Source organism: Triturus cristatus, chromosome 9 (genome assembly GCF_964204655.1).
Source record: "Triturus cristatus chromosome 9, aTriCri1.1, whole genome shotgun sequence".
Lineage (NCBI taxonomy): Eukaryota > Metazoa > Chordata > Amphibia > Caudata > Salamandridae > Triturus > Triturus cristatus.
The window spans coordinates 327,255,123-327,277,982 of record NC_140592.1 but is presented as its reverse complement, the minus strand read 5'-3'; the positions used below and the strand labels follow the sequence as shown (position 1 = coordinate 327,277,982).

At 47.6% G+C, this 22,860-nt stretch overlaps 1 protein-coding gene across 2 annotated transcripts in view; it reads right to left on the bottom strand.

The window, feature by feature from the left end:
• Positions 1-22,860, bottom strand: part of LOC146797862 (ubiquitin-like modifier-activating enzyme 1) — a 1,073,449-nt gene that overhangs the window by 971,743 nt on the left and 78,846 nt on the right. For both annotated transcript variants that reach the window (XM_085625059.1, XM_085625060.1), the window contains exons 3-4: positions 9,422-9,590; positions 170-304 (exon numbers count right to left, since the gene is read on the bottom strand). In XM_085625059.1, coding sequence (XP_085481185.1) covers positions 170-304; positions 9,422-9,590 — 304 coding nt within the window. The remainder of the gene's footprint in view (positions 1-169; positions 305-9,421; positions 9,591-22,860) is intronic.

The following is a 22,860-nucleotide window of genomic DNA, read 5'->3' as shown; positions in this document are numbered from 1 at the left end:
TTCCTTTGCTTCCTTGTCACTCTCCATCTCACTCTTTTGTTGCACAATCCACAAAAATCATATTAATGCCCTCTCATCTTTATCTCCCCTTATTTTTCATTACATAAACATAAGGTTGCACAATTTGAGTTTGGAATTAGCACCAGACCAGTAGGCATGCTTTTCATACCTGGAAACGAGACAGGAACTGGCCCGACAGCTCCCCAGTGTAGGATGTGACAGGAACGTAACTGTTGAGCTCCGCCAGAGACTCCACAGATGCCTCAGCTCGATTCTTCCCAATATCATTCTTTGTCAAGTAGAACTACACAGCAATGCAAAAAGAAAGCAGAGCAACAGACAATAAGGTGCGGACATCACTTTGGTTGGGTACAGCTGGCACTGGATGCATACAAAGGGATTTGGTCATTGCCTGAGCCCTGTCTTTTTGCCTCAAAACCATTGCACAGGGCATTTGGCCTTGTCCATAAGGCTCTTCACATAGGACATGGTTCCCGTCCCTAGTGAAAACGCACCCACAACCTTCTGCGTACAGTCTTCAAAAAGACGTGGCCACGCCATGAACCCAGACCTCTAACCCTAAATCCGTCTGTGCATGGCTAGTCAGTCTCTCACTAGACGATGTGGACTTCGACCTGGCCCTTCGTCCAGTCTCTGTGCCCCAGAATCCTTTGCGTGTGACCTTCCAGAAAGTGGCCCACCTTACAAAAGCACTTGTGAAAGTGTTCATAAACGCTTCTTGGGCTTGCACGCCACACCAAAAAAACTTCACAAAAAACCTATCCTAAGCGTGGTTCTACCGTTCAGTTAAGTGCAAGTGTGGTCCACAGTTTTTGTTGTAATAAATGGAAAGACATCCCATGAGACTTGTAATGGGAGATGCTAGCTGGATCAACCTCAACAACTTTGGCTGCCTTGACCAAGGTACAGCAAATTTGAAACACTGAATCTTAGTTGGACCTACTAATTACCAGTCAGTGGTCATGCAGATTTATTAAACAGATCAAGAAATATGACCTAAAACACATATTATGAAATTGAATTAACCCTGTGAAACCTGGATGGTACCTTAACTGCGTGGAGTAATTCCAGATAACAGTTTTTGCTGCAACAGAGAGCAGAATTTACTATTGGACTTTAAATGGAAAATGTTAATTCTGAATAATTTTGCACACCCCATCCTGACCAATATGAACAACATTTGAGATAAAGAAACTTAGCTTAAAGAACAAAGCTATTATCTGCATTCAGGCAGATTGGTCATATAATTCCAACATTACTACAGATCCAAAATACCCACGGCCTATGAATTGACATAAAGTCAATGTTACAAATTTCAAACAAATTCCATAAAATGTATCAGTTGAAAGAACGTTAGGGTCAAGATACAAAACTTAAAAACACAGAAAATCGGTATTTATGGTGAGCAACACCACTATAACCCTTAGTAGTGAATGATGTTATAGATCGCATCAAAAAATGAGAACATGGATGACAAACTGGCTGCATCGCATATTACATCATAGTTATTGCAGGGCACCAGACCGGCATGTCAGTGTGTGCTCTGCAGATCTCTGAGAAATCGAGAATGGAGTGTAGTTTGTTTTTTAACACATTTGAACAAGTTAGTTACCAATGGTAATGCGCTTTCTCGTAGAGACTATCTAGCTGCAGATTCTTCACCTTTTTAATAATCCCCAGGTGGCAGACTGGATTCCGAAACTTTTCAGCAGTACCTGTGTGCCAGTAGGTGGGGCCTTGCGGCTCTGCATTGACACAGTTAAAACTGAACCCAGATAAAACAGAAGTGATTCCGATAGGTGGTCCCCTGGAACACACAATTCTGGCCAAGTGAACTAGGCTCCCCACCTAACCCTTCTTCCTCAGCTAAACGTATGGGAGTGATCATCAATAGTGACCTCACTATGAAATCTCAGATAGGAGCAGTGACATCCACTTGTTGCTTTCAGCTGAGGAAGATAAGGAAGATTAGGAGATTACTCATTCGGGAAGCCTTAATCCAGGTGGTCCTAGCCATGGTGATATGTCACCTGGATTATGCCAATTCTCTATACTTTGGCATTCCGCTGTATCTCACTAAAAGACTGCAGATGGTTCAGAACCAGGCAGCAAGGTTGATGTCCCAACAACCCAGATGGGAACTCATCTCTCCCACTATGAAAGAGCTACACTGGCTTCCCATCCCGCAAAGATGTGCATTTAAAGTAGGTTGCCCTATTTTTAAAGCCTTGCATGGTGCTAGCCCAAAATTTATATCCAGACTTGTCCAGAAATACCTACCTGCACGGATTTTACGCTCTGCCCACAAGAACCTCTTAACCATTCCTTCCTATAAACGGAAACAAATAGGTGGCTGCAGGTTTGCAATATTGGCCCCCCAGCTTCTGGAACACTCTCCCGTTAGATATTAGAACTTGCACTGAATTCGTCAGATTCTGTAGACTTCTTAAGACTTGGCTATTTACCCAAGCTTATAACTAGACTTGTTGACAGCTAAATACATGAGGTCCCAGCCAAATTCATAAGTTCAGCGCCAAGAAACTAATCGGTGTACGAGCGCTTTATAAGAAATTTTAACATAACATAACTGTTCCCCCCCAGAAATGATGTGCGGAGCCTATATACACCTAGAAAGTAAAACAAGTTCCTGACCAGAAGATAATACTCATTGTTGTTGGAATAATGTGCTGTTTAGTGATACTAGGGGGTTACATCAATCAAGTACTTTTACTACAGTAAGTTACTAGTTCAAAACACTATTCACATATGAATCCTTATTACAAACACCTATGTATAAAATGTTTCAGATATCAGACCACATTTTTTGTTCATATCATATACAAAATCAGTTTTTATTCATTGTTGTGGTTAAAATCAATATACATTTAAAAACACATTCAGAAACAATCCATTCTTTCTGTACAGATGTTTTGATTAAAAAAAAGAAAACGACAGAAAATCTTTGATTAAAAACAAAAAAAATACAAAAAGTCGGTGCGGCGTTCCGGTGCGATAAGATCAACCACCTTCTTCAGGACAGAGTTTTCTAAAGAGATGAGTATTATCTTCTGGTCAGGGACTTGTTTTACTTTCAAAGTACTTTACCCCGTCCCTATCTTACAATATAGGGTTTCTCCTTTTGTGATTTCTATTTCTGAGCCTATATACACACCATTCCAGTGGACTGTGTCAGTAGCTTTTGAGAACTTCCACACCCCCAGAAGCAGAGCTCCCAATAGCAAATTGGTGTGACTAGTGTGTAGATTCCTAAACTTGGAATCCTATTAATGGATAGAGCCCAATTCATGGAACAGGGAAGATAGTTAGGTCGGTGAGGCATCTTCTTAGAGTCTCTAACAAAAATAGCATTACCGAAGATAAGTAACTTGATTTTCTGATAGAAATTTCTATCCGCAGACTCCTCACCTTTTGAATAGATACAAAAGCAGTACATATATTGGAGGTGGGTCTGTGGATGGACCCGAACCAGTCAGTACTGCAGGACTGAGTGAGCAAAATGCCCCTATTGGCAAACCTGACTGTCTAGACAATAGTGCTTGGTGAATATATGAAGGGACACCCACGTAGCATTCTGGCAAATGTCCAGGAGAGGGACTCCACATGCCAATGTAGAGGGAACAGCTGTGGCCCTGGTTGAAAGAGCACGCAGTCCTTGAGAAGGATGCTTTTTAACCAATGCGATCATAATGCAGAGCAAGGTCCAGAGGGAGAGTGTTCTCTTCTGATGGTGTACAGCAGATTGACACAGAGAGACCAATGCTCACTCACATGCCGTACCCATGTTATGGTGTTGTGGAACACTGTCTTGAGGGTGAAATATCCGCAAGGAACAGCAGTGAAGCAACTCATAGGGACTGCTAATAAGGAACACAAGGACCAAGTTTAGGTCGCACCGTGGCATGACAAAAGGAGACGGAGGAAAGATGGTGTAAACCTCTCAAAAGGTGCACAAAAACTGTAGACCTAAACGATGAGGTCTGATACGGTACCCTTTAACTGTGTCCAGTGCCAAAGCCTTTCCGGGCAAAAGACAAAACAAATAAAATGTCAAATAAATGTGCCTGGAAGAGGTCTATCTACTGAGTACTGCACCAAGCCACAAATTTGTCCCAACAACAGGCATATACCGTTTTTGTCGAGAGATGCCTGGCTGTCAAGATGACATCTACCAACTCTGGAGGAAGGTCGAAGGAGTTCAGCTATTGCAGCTCGATCTCCAAGCATGAAGGTGGAGATTACAAAAGCTGGATGTAGAACCTTGCCCTGTTGCTGTGACAGCAGATCCTCCTAGAGGGGCAGACTGATCGGAGGACAGGTGATCAAGCCCAGAAGTTCTGGATACCATACTCTCTGTGTCCATTCTGGGGCTACTAGGATGACTTGGGACCAGTCGGTCCTGATCATCTTGAGAACTCTGGGAGGGAGTGGTATTGGCTTAAAGACATACAGGGCTCCCGAGTTCCACTTGAGGCGGAACACGTCACCATGCAAGAGAGGCCTTAGAAACGCTGATGCACAGAAGCCCTGACATTGCCCGTTTTACACAGTGGCGAACAGATCAAATGGAAGTTCTCCTCATTTTCGGAAGAGACCTTGCGCCCCCTCCGGATGTAACTGCCACTTGTGATCCACTAGGTGCTGATGGCTGAACTCATCTGCCCTGGCATTCAATGATCCTACAGGTCGTTCACCACTAGGAAAATACCCTCGCGGTACATCCATTTCCAGAGGTGCAAGGCCTCCAGGCACATGGTTGGCTCCCGGAGTCAGGTGTGACTTTGGCATGTTCATAGTAAACCCCAAATGTGTCCGGAAGTTTGCTGTAGTCTGGAGGTGGCGGACGACTGCTTGAGGCAAGCCCGCTTTTGAGGTAAGGGAAGACTGACACCCCTGACCTCTGAAGGTGTGCTGCCAGAAACAAACGGAAAATTATCTTGTCCTACTACGAACCACAAGTAACGCCAATGGGCCTGCAGGATGTGTTCTGCAGGTCCAACACAACCATCCAGTCTCCAGGGTCGAGGGCAGACAAGACCTGGGCCAATCTGACCATTTTTACTTTCTTTTTCCGGAGGAAGGCATTGAGGACGCTGGTCTAAAATAGGCCGAAGACCTTGGTTCTTCTTGGGCACCAGAAAGTAGCAGGAGTAACAACCTCATCCTACTTCTGGCATCAGCACTCTCCCAACAGCCACTTTGGCCAAAATGATATGCACCTCTTGCCGCAAAAAGGATAGATGGTCCTCAGTAAGTCGCTGGGGTGATGGTGGGAGGTGAAACACTCTAAAGAAGGGTTTTTAGTGGTCAGGGAAATTACTAGGCGCTCTGCTTAATAGATAAAAATGTCTGAAGGTATACAAAATCAGTATGGTGCAACTAGGCGAGGGGATAAGCCCTATAACCCCCCAATTAAGTGTGGGTGAGACCCTCACAGTGCAACAAAAATCAATGACCTAGGATCACATAATAGTAAGTTAAGCAGTATGTGAGTATAAACACAAACTACAGTACAATAGCCAACAAATTAGAGAAATATCTTCGGATGTGTTGAGAAATGTTCAGTCTTTTAATTTTTCTTTTGGAACCAATGACCAGAAGAAAACCAGCCGACACGTGTTTCGTCGCAATGGAAAATAGTTCCGCGATTTCCTCAGGGCTGAATGTAGAAGATTAATGTCTTGGTCGTCGCTCAGCCGGTGAGAATTCCAACCCGGCTGGGCTTAAAACATTCAGGTGAACTTCAGTCGTTCTAAGGAATCAGATGTGCGGTAAATACGAACATCCGGCACGTAATGATTCAGTATTCGATCGGTTGACTATAATGTTAAGGTCACGAACATATAAAATGTCAATGTGGACGAGCGGGGTAAAGGTAGCCAGAGTAGCTGTGCGCCGTGAGGGAGTTCTACTGGCGGAACGGATAATTCCTCGGACGTAGGTGGTCTTAAGGCGAGTGTGCCAAGGAACACTCATGACGGATCACTGTGTTCCGGGTAATGGTGGGAGGTGAGGCAGGGAAGAAACGAAGGGTAGGGCATAACCATTTCTGAAAAATTGAGGTTTCCACCTGTCTGATATGATCTCCTGGGAACCCGGATAGAATTGGTAGATTTTGCCTCCCAACGGGTGGCTGTGACCTTGTAAGAGTACACTAAAGAAGCTTGACTGGTGGGGTGGTGGACTGAGCAGTGCACGGACATTGGCCGCAGGGGCAGTGAGCACCACCCATGGCCTCTCCCGTGAAACTGCTGGGGTCCCTGCTGGGGAGGGAGAGACTGGCGGTAAGGAATGCCTCATTTGAAGCCACGAAAAAAATGCTGAAAGTGCTGCTGGCGATGCTGGGTAAAAAGGCCCAGGATGCAAGCAGTAGCCCTACTCTTCTTGAGGCATTTAAGGACAGAATCAGCATTGTCCCTCAACAGGTGAGTCCTATCAAACAGCATGTCCATCAGGGAGGACTGGACATTGCCAGAGAACCCATTAGAACGTAGCCACGCATGGCAACGAATGGCCAGAGAGATGCCTTTAGCCAGTCTGATGAAGTTGGTGGTGTCCAAGCCACAAGGAATTGTAAACATGGCCGCATCACACCTATCTTGAACACCCTGGGACAGAAAAGGGTGAAGATCTTCAGGAACACCTGGGAGGATTTGCGCCATCTAGTCTTAGAGGACATGAGTTTAGTGGCCTAGCAAGCAGGAAGCATTAATGGATCATAGGGCTAAACTGGCAGATGACAAGAGGTAGTTACTGAATATCTCTCATCACTTGGATTCCGCATTAGGGGGAGAGGTAAGAAAAGAGTTGGGGTTGGTCCAGCTCGTGGAGGCCTGCAACACAAGGCTCTCAGGAGAAGGGTGCTACGACAAGATGGCTGGGTCGCCTGGAGAAGGGTGAAGGTGTCAGGCAATTTGCTGTTTACCCAAAGATTTGGAACAAGCCTTAGCACAAGGCCCCTAGTAGGGTATCAGTCAAGGCCTCATTAAAAGGTAGGAGAGGCTCAGAAGCAGTCTGGCCAGGCTGCAGGACCTCTGCCATGTTGTTGGTTTTCACCTCCATAGTGAGGAGATGGAGGTCGCCCTACGCTTAACCATGGCAAAAGACGCAGATTCTTCCATGGCCAGGAGATGAGAGGGCTGACTCTGGGGAGATGTCCAGCCCACTAGCCTCTTAAAAGACCTCGTACAAATTGTCACTGGTATTGGGCTGGGAGAACCCAACACCTTGGTCAGGATTGTTGTCAGAGTCGATAACCAGAAGAGAATGCAAAGAGTGCTGCCTACCTGGTGGTAAGGCAGGTGTAGAAACTTCGTTCGTATTTGATTGGGACGTCAGTCGAATTCAGACCGCGTCAAGTTGGTGTTGAATACTCCGGGCCACCTTTCAAGCAGCGAAATCGGTGGAAATGTACCCAGGTTGGGTGTAGGTGCTGATGGCGGCTGCATCAGTACTGGAGACAAGGGAAGAGGTGGCTCAGAGGGTCCAGCTAGCGCAAACCAGTGGGCGGTAATCTAGGGAGTAGGCCTCTCGGCCCTGTGCGGGCAAAGGCACGCCAGAGGGAGTCAGAAGAGATCCAAAGAGCTGGAGCACAGATGAGCGAAACTCTATGATTTGGCACAGCGTGGCTGAAGGCCCCTGGAACTCTGGTTGTACCAGAACCAGCTGCGGAATCTGCTCTGAAATCAGCTGGCTTTTGTAGCAGGAATACGACCGTTTGCACCGCCCACACGATTCATCAGGGGAGTGGGAATGGTGCGAAGGAGCAGAACTCGTCCCACTTCTTATGTGTTTTGTGCTTACCTGAAGATTTGGAGAGCAAAGAAAACCAGCCTTGAGAGCGGGTCTGTCGACTCTGGGAACAGGAGTGGGAACAAGGTTTCGACTTGGAGCGGTCTGGACGCTGCATCTTCTTATGATTGGGGATGTAGAGTTTCACCTTGTGTTCCCTGAGGGCCTTCAGGTTCGTTGATGTGCAGTCTCCACAGGTCTTGGAGTCCTGGCTCAACCCAAGGCAACACAGGCAAACCGGGTGGGGATCTGTCAAAGACATCGGTTGGCGCCGGCCTTACAGGGCTTGAAACCTGTCATCTTAGGGGGTGACATCCTTGAAAACTGTTGACAATTTGAGAGAAGAATTTCTGAAAAAATATAGTCTCTAAGTGACAAAAGAAGATCCGTATCTACCCCCAGAGGCGCAGAAAGAAAGGAACAGACGTCACTGTGCAGGAGTGGTGCTTTTATAGGCCCTGCAAATCACTTCAGTAGTGGAATGACACTTTGCTGCAGTACATGGGACACATGCACCATGGTGGGCATGGCCACCCTGTTGATGAAGAGAGACATCGCACTGAGGTGGTGGGTCTTTCCTACCTCCCACCCCCCTGCACTCGCTGAGGGCCGTTGGGGCCTGGATTGGTGCATCTAACAAGACGAAACAATTTACAGATCTAGGGGATGCCTTCAAAAACATGTCAAGATTTGGGGGAAATGGTGGGATTTCTATGGTTTAGGATTGCAGCTTGGGAACTTGAGCATCCACTGTGGAAGTGTATAATGCATGTGAATTGTCTAACTTGCTGGCTGCTACTGGAATGCATTTTTTGTATAAACCCAATAAAATGGTTTATAAACAAAATGTACTTTAACGTTTGGCCTGGGCTACACGGTGTAGGTAGTAGGCTGTTTTTACACTATGATGTTTGAGTTGGGAGTCTAACAGAGTGAGGAGATCACAGTATGCTTTTGACTTTTGATTGGGCATTGTTTATTTAAAATATTTTATCCTTATGTGCCTCTTAACTTCTGGGTGCATCTTGAAGAAGGATGGGAACTTAACTAAGGTGTTTCTAAACTACAGTGGCTGCGTTTAGTTGTCCCATGTGAATCGCTTGTCCAATGTGAAGTGAAGGGATACTGCACGGTGATTGGTATAGTCCAGAGATTGGAGTTTGTGGGACAGGGGGAAAGAGCTTAGGGGTTCATGAGTTGTGTCCTTATTGTGAGTGAGGTGCTTCATGTGAATGGTTTGGCTTGAAAAAGACAAGAGCACCAGGAATGCTTAATTTGTGATACTTGTGGTGGGATCCAGTGAGTTTATCTTTCAAGGTATTTATAAAGGAATTGCTGAATCCCAGAGCCCTATAGAGGGGTGAAGGCGATTGTGTGCATTTGGGTGAAAGTGAGAGGTATGGAATCTGAGGATTTGAAAAGAAATTGAGGGAGATTATTGAACCTGCATGTTTCTTGCGAATTACGACAGCCGTAAGTCAAGAAAGAAACCACGTACTTTTTTCCACATAGTTCTACTCCATCGCCACCCTGTAGCCAGTGCACACAACACACCACGCCCATCTTACCCATCTCGCTTCCTCTACTGTACCTGGGAGGACAGATCACTCCACTGTGCATTGCCTTCATCATGGATGGTGACAGACTTGACCCCAGCCAGGATGACGTTTTTAGCAATCTCCACTCCCAGGCCCTTCATCCCTGAAATCAGTACATCTGAGGTTGCCATTCTCTTCATTGCATCATGGCCAAGAACATACCTAAAAATGCCAAAATGTAGATATTTAAAGCAGATGTTTCAGTGTGACTGCAATGTTTCTTCATGCTACAGGAGAACCAAGGTACTTGGCACAGATCTTTTGATGTGTGTGTCCTGGTATGTTATAGTAGTTCCTGTAGACAATGTGACTCTTTATTGTTCAATTAATTAACATTGTTACAATCTGCTGCATTTTTGTACGTAAAGAAAAAGAAAGAGGAGAATAAAAGAAGGAAAAAAGGATAAAAAATACAATTCTAAAATACATAGCCATCATGCGGATTCCACCTAAAATGTCTGGATTTATAAAATCATTAAAACAGCGGCCCAGGCGGAGTCTGAAGTGCTAGCAGTTACGTCTATAGTTCCTTTATAACTTAGACAGGCCCTTTAACGCGGTGGTTTAGTGTTCGTTTTAATGCACACCTTTAACTTTTCCAACCTTCGATTAGGAGTGTCTATGGAAAAAGCCAGCGTTTATAGATATTAGCCTCGGCTCTATGCATTTGGTTGTTCTGACGAGCACGGTTGATCTACTAAACTTGGTTGATTGTATTTCCTTCTTCGTTGTGTAAGCCGTGGAGTCGCTGTGGTTCTGGCTAGATGGCCAACTAATTGCTACTGGTGGCTTTGGTTGTATTTGTGAGGGCGACCCGTTCCTGTATATCTGTGCTGGTGATGAGAAACCCTAGATCTAGTCAAGCTAATTCTATAATCCAAACAGGATTCAAGTGACTTAAACCTGGCAGCTAATCCATCAAGGTACACTGTGGAATGGTCGTCACCCATCCCCGATGTCAACAACAGAACTTCTCAACCAGCGAATGGACCACGGATCAGCACTATATTGACCCTTTCTCGTAAGGATGGATAGCATCAGTATTTCAAAATGGTGCCCCACACGTGCTGGATCGATTTCTGAAATGTAGAGCACTGCAGGACTACGACAGCATCTGCAACGGACCCATCATATTATTTAGGGACCTGGGACTAACCATGCACTATCCAGCCTAAGTCAATTCTCTGATATTCTAACTTGGAGGCTTTTAGCACTATATGAATGAGGTGAATAAATAAATGCAATTCCACATAGACACATCATTTTATTGTAACAATCAATCTTTGCTTTAATCACAATTTTGTTTGAAGCTTTTGAGATTTACCCAATTACGAAATCACGTGATCATCCAGACCACTTCTACTGGGCATGAATGAATAAATGTGTAAATTAACTAATTGTAAAGCATGCGAATAATCAGAAATATTCCGCTCTGGTGCTAAGAAGTAAGGAGCCGAGCAGTTTAAGCAGACACCTCGAACCCAGTTTTGTAGTGACAAGACAGTGCTAACGTTTTGCCTACTGACAGCTTAAGATGGTTGCTGTTTAAGACCTATTCTCTACAGTAGAAAATATGAAGTAGGCTTTAGATCACTCCCTTGTTTATGGTTGCATGACTTTCTTGTGTATCTCACTTCCCTGCTCCTTACTGAATAGCTTTCCTCCATTTCCTTGTGTTTGTCAAGACCCTGGAGCATAGCTTCATTACCTTTTACCTTCTTGTTTCTGGTTGGTTGAGTTGAAGCCGGTCACTGCTGACTTGGGGGGGTTATTTTTGAATTTCCTTTTGCAGTCCATGGGAGTGGTTGCTTTGCTTGCTCTCTCTCCCCAATCTTCAGTTCACAAATGCACATAAATATGAATCCGCAGGCACCGGCAGTAGTCTTGACATTTTTTCCCGATTTACTTTACACGAAGGACACACACATTAGCAAAGCCAATAGCTCTGTGCTGTGTTACATAAAAGGCGAGACCTGTTGGCTTTGCTTGTTATTTACTATTTTAGCACATTTTTTGCAGTCATATATGCAGGAAGGTTCTGGGTGCCTTGTTTGGAATGTGGTGCAAGTGTTTAGATCAGAGTCCGTTGCTCTCATGTCTCGTGAAGGTTCAAAGCACGTTTTGAAAAATTCTTGAATGAAGAAATAATATATATATATATATATATATGTGTATTACCGATTATCACACTTATTGATCACAATAAACGTACTTTGAAAAAAAACTGGTCAGCTTGGCAAGGTAGACTCATTTAATTGCAATGAGGATCTTCTAGCAGTGAAACACTACTCAAACTTAAATTTCCACTGAAATGCATGAGCTATATCTTTTGGATGTTCACAGCGGGAAATATTTGTTTGACTGGACAAATAGTTTAAAAGAGTTACTCCATTTCGCAATTAACAAGCATTGGCATAGCCAATAGGTCTCGCCTTTGGGACCTTATAAGTATTTAGCTATGCAGCACAATATCCTTGGTGCAACAATATCAACTGTTGCATGGCTAAACACTTATAAGGTCCCAAAGGTGAGACCTATTGGCGATGCCAATGCTTTTTTATAACGCAAGCTTCCTTGAACTTGAAGAGATTTCCATATTGTGTTGGTCTCCCTAAAGTGGATGTTAATAAGAGGCTACATTGTGACAACAAAATATGGAACAGTGGCCTTCTGGCACAAGGGGTAGCAGAAAAGTGTGCCCTCTTTGGTTCTTCTATAGGTTGCAGCACTCACATTTCCAATTCTGGGCTAAGTTGCTCATTCACTCCAGGTTTTCACTTTGCACTCTGGGATATGCAGTCCTGCTGCTTCAATTCTAAAATGAGGTCTATATTTATCAGAATGTGACAAAAGAACCTGGAACGGTCGAGCTACTCGAGGGCTTTAAGAGCATCTCTGGTGGGTTTGACATATTTGCAAAAAACTTTAAGTGAATGTTATCTGGACTATACAAGTTCCAAGCAACAATAACATGCATTACATCCATGAAGTCTCACTACAAACAACATGGACTCGATACCACCTGTTCCTGGAAATACGAATATTGTCAAAAATGCAACCCTATAGCACATATCAAATCGGCGTGAACTTCCTGCAGCCTGTAAATGCCTGTTTAGGGCATGGCGGCTTGTCAGCTGTTACCACGTGGCTGCCTGGGTGCAGCACACGCTAGACTGAGGCCTAGCCATCCCTTCACCCCTCTTCGTGCAGGGAACACCCATCCCTTTTACATGGGATGGGGGAGACACACGGCAGACCCCAGGGCCTTGAGAGCAGCACATAGACCAGTTAAGTAACAGGTGGTAAAAGAAGACAAGCGTGGGCAGAAAGAGGATCACGTGGCCTCAGGAAGAAGGGCGAACCGGGTCAAACAGAGCGGGTCATGGGACGGGTGATCAGGAACCAGGGCCCGAGGGGTCAGGGAGGAGGGCATACAATGTCCGAAGAGGTTATGTCGGCCATGCAGAAGGACCGGTGGGTGCTGGAAGAGGGGCAGGGCATGAGGTGTCATGAAGAGGTACATGCAGGGTCAGACAGAGGGATATGCACGGTCAGGAAAAGGACATTTATGGTCAGAAAGTGTGTCACGCGGGGCCAGACACCACCTCTCCCACGGAGATTCTCTCTCAGAGATGCGGTGGAAAGGATTATCTGGAGAGAGAATGTAGTTTCAAACATGGAACTTTTAGCCAGAGGTACGAGATATGTCCTATGGCGCACACACAAACCATCCGCGGCATCTGTCCAATTCTGGTAACACAAGCCCCTCTGTGTGCTTCTAAGAATTTTCCAAAAGCATGCGCGCTAAATTAACAAGAAGGGGTGAGCAATCAGCGCCTAGAAGCTGCAGGCACAGGATGCGATCAGGGATCCCCTGCATAGTCATTGGCGGCCATAAAGGAAGTATCCGAGTACTCGGGCAGAGGGCTGCATCCTCGTGGTAAAAAGTTATTGGGATAGTGCCACAATCGAGTCGGACATTGGAGATGTCTACGATCCCGGGAAAGGTCCTTTCATCAGTAAAACGTGCCTGGGAAACCAAGAGGGCATCGAGCAGAAAGTACACTTGAGGAAAACAAGCAAAAGCACGGCACGGCGCCGAACGTGTAACCTGAGACACCAGGAATGCATCTGGCAGCCAGCTGGCAGCCTGTATGCCCCTGCTCGCTCCCGAGACCCCTAGGCCATGGGAGGGGACATTTCAAGAGAAGGTGGGACATACCTGAGCCTTTGGCCACTTGCGTGCTTCCTTTAGTGGAAGCCTTACGCAAATGGCCAATCAAATGCGTGCCCAGGAAAAAAACATGAGGAAAAGATGTGCTACATGGAAGCCCTTACTAGAAGCCTAGCAGAGCAGTGCATGCGCGCTGTGTAAGAAAGTGGCTCTGTATATCCTGTACCAAGGTAAGGTACAGGGTGTACAGAGTCCAATCAATCAATCATTTGCATTTATAAAGCGCGCTACTCACCCGTGAGGGTCTCAAGGCGCTGGGGGGGGGGGGGGGGTCAGTGCTCGAAGAGCCAGGTCTTGAGCTGCCTTCTGAAGGAGAGGTGGTCCTGTGTGGCGCGAAGGTGGCTGGGAAGAGAGTTCCAGGTCTTCGCTGCTAGGTAGGAGATGGACTTGCCTCCGGCGGTGGTTTTGCGGATGCGAGGTACGACAGCCAGGGCTTGTCCGGTTGAGCGTAGGGTGCGAGGAGGAGTGTAGAAGGAGACTCGGTTGTTGATGAGTTTTGGTCCGAGATTGTGCAGGGCTTTGTGTGCGTGGGTGAGGAGTCTGAAGGTGATCCTCTTGTTGACTGGAAGCCAGTGGAGTTTCATCAGGTGTCCGGAGATGTGGTGGTGGCGAGGTATATTCAGGATGAGTCGTGCGGCCGCGTTCTGGATTCGTTGAAGTTTTCTCTGCAGTTTGGTGGTGATGCCGGCGTACAGAGTGTTTCCGTAGTCCAAGCGGCTGGTGACGAGGGCGTGGGTGATGGTCTTCCTGGTGTCAGTGGGGATCCAGCGGAAGATCTTGCGGAGCATGCGGAGGGTGTTGAAGCATGCAGAGGTCACCGAGTTGACCTGTCTGGTCATGGAGAGGGATGAGTCCAGGATGAAGCCGAGGTTGCGTGCGTGGTCGGTGGTTTGGGGAGTGCTGCCTAGGGCGGGGGGCCACCAGGAGTCGTCCCAGGCGGTGGGTGTAGAGCCGAGGATGAGGACCTAAGTCTTCTCGGAGTTTAGTTTGAGCCGGCTGTCTGTCATCCAGTTCGCCACTTCCTTCATGCCTTCGTGTAGTCTGGTTCTTGCTGTGGTGGGGTTGTTGGTGAGGGATAGGATGAGCTGGGTGTCGTCGGCGTAGGATATGAGGTTGAGTCCGTGTTTTCGTGCGATGTTCGCCAGGGGGGTCATGTAGATGTTGAAGAGGGTGGGGCTGAGGGAGGATCCTTGGGGGACGCCGCAGATGATCTCCGTAGCTGTGGATCTGAAGGGGGGGAGACGGACTCTCTGAGTTCTTCCGGAGAGGAAGGAGATGATCCAATCCAAGGCCTTGCCTCTGATGCCGGTGTTGCTGAGGCGACGTATCAGGGTACGGTGACAGACCGTGTCGAAGGCTGCGGAGAGGTCCAGGAGTATGAGGGCCACGGTCTTTCCTTTGTCTGTCAGAGATCTGATGTCGTCCGTGGCTGCGATGAGGGCGGTCTCGGTGCTGTGGTTAGCTCTGAAGCCGAAATGTGAGGGGTCGAGTGAGTCGTTGGCTTCCAGGGCGGTGGTGAGTTGAGCGTTGACGATTTTCTCAATCACTTTGGCGGAGAACGGTAGGAGCGAGATGGGCCGGAAGTTTTTGAGTTCGGTGGGGTCTGCTGTTGGTTTCTTTAGGAGGGCGTTGAGTTCGGCGTGTTTCCAGTTCTCTGGGAAGGTGGCGGTGGTGAAAGATGTGTTGATGACGTCTCGGAGGTGGGGTGCGATGATGTTGTCGGCTTTGTTGAAAATGTGGTGCGGGCAGGGGTCGGATGGTGATCCTGAGTGGATGGAGTTCATGATGCGGGTGGTTTCCTCGGTGGTGGTTGGGTTCCAGGTGTCGATGGTGGTGCTGTCGCTGACGGGTTCCGGTGGTGGGTTCGTGTTGGTTGTGGTGAAGCTGTTGTAGATGTCGGTGATCTTGTGGTGGAAGAAAGCTGCGAGGGAGTCGCAGAGGTCCTGTGAGGGGGAGATGGAGTTGTTTTCGGCGTCGGGGTTGGAGAGCTCTATGACGATGCCAAATAGTTCCTTGCTGTTGTGGGCGTTGTTGTCTAGTCTGTTCTGGAAGGCTGATTTTCGTGCGGCGCGGAGGAGTTGGTGGTGTTTGCGGGTGGCGTTCTTGAGAGCAGACATGTTCTCGTCGGTCTGGTTGAGGCGCCAGGTCTTCTCGAGGGTGCAGCATTCTTTTTTGGAGTCCTTGAGGGTGGGGGTGAACCAGGAGTCCCCAGAGGTTTGGCAGAGGCTAAAGTTAGATATAACCTTACTCTCTAAAGTGGTAGCTTGGTCGAGCAGTAAGGCAGTATCAGAGGACAGTGTAAAGCACTTGTTGTACACACTCAGTCAGCAAATGGTCTCACACACTCAAGAACTGAACTCTAGGCCAATTGGTTTGTATATAAAAATATATGGTTGTTTTATTTTAGAACCACAAGTAGGTATCAACATACTTTCTCAGAATGAAATGCTCTAGTTGAGTACTTTCAATAAGTAATAGACTTTTAAATGCAATAGTTACAGTTGTTGCAATAGGCAACACAATTCAAACACAATTATAACATTGAGCTCAATGGGAGTTTTTAAGTAAATGCAATTTCAATTACTTTGCGTATGATTTTCTTACTCAGGGCTGGATCCTGGATTCAGCCCTGGTGCATTTCCTGTAAACAGTTGAAAGTAATCTTTTTTGTTACACAGGCGATTTTTAAGGGATATTTGTATGTTTCGAAAATCGACACTTAGAAGAATTTCTGGCAAAAACCAGGCAATGTTATCCTATGGAGGAAAATCAAGTTATCGGTAAGTACAGTTGTAATTACCTTTCAGGGTCAATGCTGGGCACCAAGATCCAGCACTGGGCTCTCTCCTGATAACAGGTGAGTAATTTCGTTTTCGTTGCTCGGCTGATTTTTAGTGAATATTTTAAAGTTTCAAAAGTCGACACTTTTTGAAGAATTTCCAAGTGAAACCAGTCAATGTTACCCTATGGAGAAAATGTAGGTTATCGGCTTTCAGGGAAGTACTCGACTGGCAGAGTTAAGGTTCTGGGCATAGACTCAGGGGTCTCCCAGGGTCAGGTAGGTACAGTTGTTACACCCTCAGCGGCACAGGGGCAGCCGGTGCAGAGAGAGTTAGGCCCAATGTTAGCCTATGGCGGGCAGGGGGCCTTTGGTTGGTGGCTGCTAGAAGGCCGGCCACGCGGCTGTGGGAGCTGGGCTTCTGGTCACTTACACAGGGCAAGTGGGGAAGTAAGATAGGATAGATGTTGCACTCTCAGGGGCACTCTGGCGGCTGGGTGCAGGGTGCTTTTGAGCCGTCCGGCGCTCAATGTATTTCAATGGAGAAGCTGCAAAACGAACAAAGGCTGCAAGCTCGGGGACGGAGATTCTTCAGGTGCGACCACCAATTCGAGAGGTAAGTTGGGAAGCTGTAGGTTAGGTAGGCACCCAGCGGTTGGGCACAGGGGGCTGCAGGGCGCCGGGTGCAGGGGTGTCTTTTGGCGTCGGGAAATCTTACCCTCTGCTGGTCGCGGTTGGAGGGGTCCCTGGTTGTGAGGTTGCAGGCGTCGTCAGGAGCGTCGAGGAGGGTCCTTGAGTGCTGGATTCTGGGTCACAGTCACCGGGGGGACGTCCTCGTGGTCTTTGTTCACTCGGGCACAGGCCGGGCTCGGCGGGTGCAGAGTGTGCTGGATTCGCGGTTCCTGGCTGGCACCAGGGGTTGTTGCTGTTTGAGCAGAACCACTGCTTGTGGGAGTCCCAGTCTTTAGATGAGCAAGGCAGTGAGGTCCTCCGGGGTTTTTGAGGTTGCTGACCACAGGAGACGCCGGGATTTAGCAGGAGCAGGTTTGAGGGTCGACAGGCCTGTAGGGCTGGGGCCAAGTCAGTTGGTGTTGTCCTCTTATAAGCAGCTGCATGGCAGGTCTTCTTTCTTCTTGTTTCAAAATCGGGATCTGAGGAAGGAAGGTTCAGGGTGCCACTAAATACTAAATTTAGGGGCGTTACAGGTAGGTAGAGGTCAGGGACCAATGGGTCCCTTCCCTGGGGTGGGTAAACCCCCTAGCCTGCCACTCTCCAGTGGGGGCAGGAGCCTAGTCCTGATTGGGTAGGGCTCCCCATCCTCAAGATGGCGAGAGCTCGGAGTTGTGCTGAGTACAGCAAGTGGCCTGGGGAAGCTCACAAAGGTGGCATGCCTTTGAAGCTTCCCCTGCCCCTCCTGGGGGAGGAGACCTAGCACCTCGCCCAGGATGTGCATTGTTGCAGGCCCACGAGAGTGGATGGCTCTCTACCCAGAGGTCTAGCAACATGTCTGCTGGGTGGCAGCCTAGGCAGCCTCTCAGTCAGGACGCTGGTTGTTGGTTAGGTTCAGGTGGCATCTCAAAGATGCCCTCTGTCGTGCTATTTACATTAAATCCCACACTGGCATCAGTGTGGGTTTAATGTGCTGAGAAGTTTGATACCAAACTTCTCAGTCTTCAGTGCAGCCATTATGGTGCTGTGGAGTTTGTGATGACGACCTCCCAGGACCATATACTCTTCATGGCAGCACTGCACTTACAGTGCCCAGGAATGGACTTGGGTACTGTAGGGGTACAGGGCTCATGCACCTGTACCCTCACCACTGGCATAGTGCACCCAGCTAGAGGGGTGACTGAGGTATGCCAGGGCAGTGTGTTTGTGGGCATGGCACACATGGTTGTGTGCCATGTCGACTCTGTTTTGTTCTTCACCAAGACACTCAGCCTGCAAAGGCAGTGTGTGTGTGTCAGGGTACAAGACCTTTAAGGGTGGCACAATAAGTGCTGCAGCCCTTAGGGGTCTTCTCTGGTCACAGGGCCCTGGGTACCTAGGGTACAATTTACCAGGGGCTAACATGTGGCCAGAGATGCCAATTAGATTTAGGCTTCAATACAGTTTTAGGGAAGGAACACAGGCCCTGGGCACCTGATTGGCAGGAGCCCAGGGCACACTCAGTCAAAGTACATCAGCAATTCAGCAAAACGTGGGGGCATAACCTGCAAGAAAGATGGCACTTTCTCACACGCTGGCCCAGGCCAGACCTAAAAACCGAAAAGGCGGAGGGCTAGAGGCTAATTACAGTGCGAAGAAATTGCCGCCTCCGTGATAAAGAACTGTGCTCAACGAACGCAAACCCCAGCAACGACCTATACTGTACACAATAACACATTTTACAGAGTGGAATCGTCGCAAAACGGCTGTGCCCCATTTGAGATGAAAGATCTTTCTAGCGTTTCCTCCATGGACGTTGCTGTTTCCAAGCATGGCGATATTACTAGCATTACATTACTAGACATAGAGACCCGTACCCAAAAGGTTACTCTCCACATAACAGCAGCGAGCACTGGCTGAAGCTACTTCCCGACCCAGGTCAGGAAGGCAGATTTCTGGTATAGAGGACACATGTCTGGTACACAGGAGGGCGGGATTCTGGCTCCAATCTTGCCACTTCCGGGTCAACAAACTACAAGGACAACAGGGTCAGCGGCGTGACGGGGAGCCGCTCTCTGAAACTTTCATTTCTAACTATTCATCCAAAAACGTGTGGCTGTTTTCTAAGAATATTTAGAATTACTTACACACGTGCAGCTTTCAGTAAGGGGGTTGTCAATCTGGCATAATGGTATGGACATGGAGAGGGCTCCTAGACGGGAAGCAGCTCAGTGCATCACCCTGCGCCTACTCTGGTAATTGAACACCTGTCCTGTGAGGTCAAGCCTTGCCGAAATTCAGGGGTTCAGCCAGAGTGATGATGGCAAGGGAGCACTGCGAGGCAACGGAGGGAGAAAATGCACTCAGAGGATGGCGAGTGCTGACTGGGTGGCGCAAGAAGAAGGTGCACTCCAGAGAGAATGGTGAGTGAGGACTGCGAGTCATAAGAAGAATGTGCACTCAGAGAGGTAAGTGAGTGATGACCGGGTGGCGCTAGAAGAATGTGCACTCAGAGAGGTTAGTGAGTTATGACTGGGTGGCGTTGGAAGAAAGTGCACTCAGAGGATGGTGAGTGATGAGGATGGGGAGTGCTGACTGGGTGGCTTCGGAAGAAGGTGCACTCAAGAGATGATGGTGAGTGAGGACTGTGAGTCGTAGGAAGAATGTGCACTCAGAGGTTAGTGAGTGATGACTGGGTGGCGCTAGAAGAATGTGCACTCAAGAGAGGATAGTGAGTGAGAACTGCGAGTCGTAGGAAGGAGGTGTACTCAGAGAGGATGGTGATTTATGACTGGGTGGCGCTCGAAGAATGTGCACTCAGAGAGGTTAGTGAGTGATGACTGGGTGGCGATAGAAGAATGTGCACTCAGAGAGAGGATGGTGAGTGAGGATAGTGGTGTAGGAGGAAGGTGCTCTCAGATGATGGAGAGTGATGAGGATGGTGAGTGATGACTGGGTGGGGTTAGCAGAATGTGAACTCAGAGTGAGTTGATTGTGAGTGATGGCTGGGTGGCATTAGAAGGAGGAGAGACATGGAATATAAGGATGAGAGACATGAAATAGAAGGAGGAGAGACATGAAATAGAAGGAGGACAGACACGGACTAAAAGGAGGACAGACACGGACTGACACGGACTAAAAGGAGGACAGACACGGACTGACACGGACAGACACGGACTAAAAGGAGGACAGACACGGACTGACACGGACTAAAAGGAGGACAGACACGGACTGACACGGACAGACACGGACTAAAAGGAGGACAGACACGGACTAAAAGGAGGACAGACACGGACTAAAAGGAGGACAGACACGGAAGACAAGGAGGACAGACACGGAAGACAAGGAGGACAGACACGGAAGACAAGGAGGACAGAGACGGAATACAAGGAGGACCGACACGGAATAAAAGGAGGACAGAGACGGAATACAAGGAGGACCGACATGGAATAAAAGGAGGACAGACATGGCATAAAAGGAGAGTGCGTAGTATCAAAAGGGTGGCACACAAGCGGGAGACCTGAGGGCTACATGTACTAACTGCTGATGTTGGTATCGGACAAAGATTTTTATGGCGGCAGCGAGAAGCTGAGTGAGGAATTCCCAAGAGGACGGGATAGAGAGCTATAGTGGAGAGTAGAGATTTGGACTGTGTAGCCTGTGAGTTTAGGACATAGCAGAACAAGGAGGCACCTTTCAGGTACAATATTCCGCATGGTATGGAGGTTTCTTCACCCGTCTCCTCCTACTTTTAATGTTTTGGTGAAGTGGGTCGGGCGGGTTCTAGGGTGGAATTTTGGCAAGTGTTGGGACAGATCAGAGGATTCCAGGAGAGCTGGACTTGACTGAGCCTGGGATCACACCACCACAATCTGCTGCTGACAAAGAGCCCCCCACCCAGGAGAGTGTGTTGTGTGTAGTACAACACAAGCCCAACCGCATGCAAAAATAATCCAGCTACAAGCTTAAAACATACATTAAATCTACAGTTTCATCACCATCATGAGAATGAAACATACACACAGCGGGGCTTGTTTTATACACAGTGAGACTAACATTAAAGTGCCCACTATGCTGTTCACTTTATTATTAACATCCCTAATACTAACTTGTGCCGCAGAAACCGACCCCCTCTGAGCAAGGTACGTGCTTGGAAGAAAATATCTCAACAAGAGCTGACCACGGCCTTGAAGGAGAATCCAATTTGTAGGGCAGATCCCAATAAGGCAGCTACTGATTTTGGTAATTGGATTACCAATGCAATAAATCAGCTGGCACCTGAAGTTACCAAGACGGTTAGGAAAAGACTAGTATCAGCTCCCTGGTACTCAGCAGAGCTTAAAACATTAAACATAAAATGCAGACATAAGGAACGCATTTGGCGATCCTCATATAGTTTGGCCCATAAGATCGAATATGGCTCAGTATTAAAAGATTATAAGGGGGCAATAGTATTGGCTAAGACAGCCTACTTTACTTCTAAGATTCTAGAATCTACAAACTCCCCCAAAGAACTGTTTAAAACAGTTACAGCACTGTCTCGCCGTCCGAGAGACACTGACTTTGTCCCCGACCAAGCCTTTGTGGATAAGCTCGCCGTTTTCTTCCAGACTAAGGTCCAAATGGTTTATGAGGAACTTCGGAACTCAGCGGAGGCTAACAGGACAAATCTTCTAGAGACATGGGAAGAACACTCTCCCAAAGGTAGTCTAACACAATTCACCGCTCTGAATGAAGAGCAAGTGGTAGACATACCCTCACTAACTAAGTCTGGGTCTCCACTAGACCCTTGTCCCCCATACATTTTACATCTAGCTATGGATGAGGTTGGCGCTTCACTGACCCCTCTGTTAAATCTAGCTATTGGAACAGGGATCTTCCCCTTAGGATAGAAAATGGCCTGTATTAGACCTATCCTAAAAAACCTTCATTGGAACCCTTGGAGGCCAAAAACTACCGCCCTATCTCCTGTTTACCTCTACGCTCTAAGATCTTGGAGAAAGCCATAAACCTGGAACTGACAGCTTACCTTGAGGATGATAACATTCTCGACTCCACCCAGCACGGGTTCAGAGCTCGGCATTGTACGGGATCGGCTCTCATCATGGCTACAGAGGAGATTCGTAGGGTGTTGGACGAGGGTGGTAGGGCGGCCTTAATACTGCTAGACCTCACGGCAGCTTTTGACACTGTGAATCATACAGTGCTAATAAATAGGTTGCAATCCGTGGGAGTCAGTGGCAAGGTCCTGGCCCTTCTTACATCTTTTCTTTACTCCAGGGAACAAATAATATACTGGGAGGGTTTGAGGTCGGAACGATTCACCCTCCCGGGTGGAGTTCCCAAGGGCTCATCCCTATCTCCCACCCTGTTTAATATTCATGTATACCCCTTGGCACGACTAATTAAAAGTCACGGTTTAGCACTCGTGTCTTACCCTGACGACACGCAGCTGGTGGTGTCTGTCACTCAAAATGACGGTATGACAGCTGAACGGTTTTGTGACTGTCTCTCGTCTGTGATGTCATGGATGAATGTCAATTTTCTAAAACTCAATACTGAAAAAACTGAGGTTCTGGAATTCGGCAAGAAACCTTCAATCTGGAGCAAAGGCTGGTGGCCCCCTGAAGCCAGAACATGTCCGCTGCCCGTGTCTAAGGCCAGAAATCTCGGTTTTCTCATTGACAAAAATCTCACTTGTGCTCCACAAATAAACCAAGTGGTCTCAGCCTGTTTTTTAACACTAAAGGTATTGCGCAAGATCCTTCCTT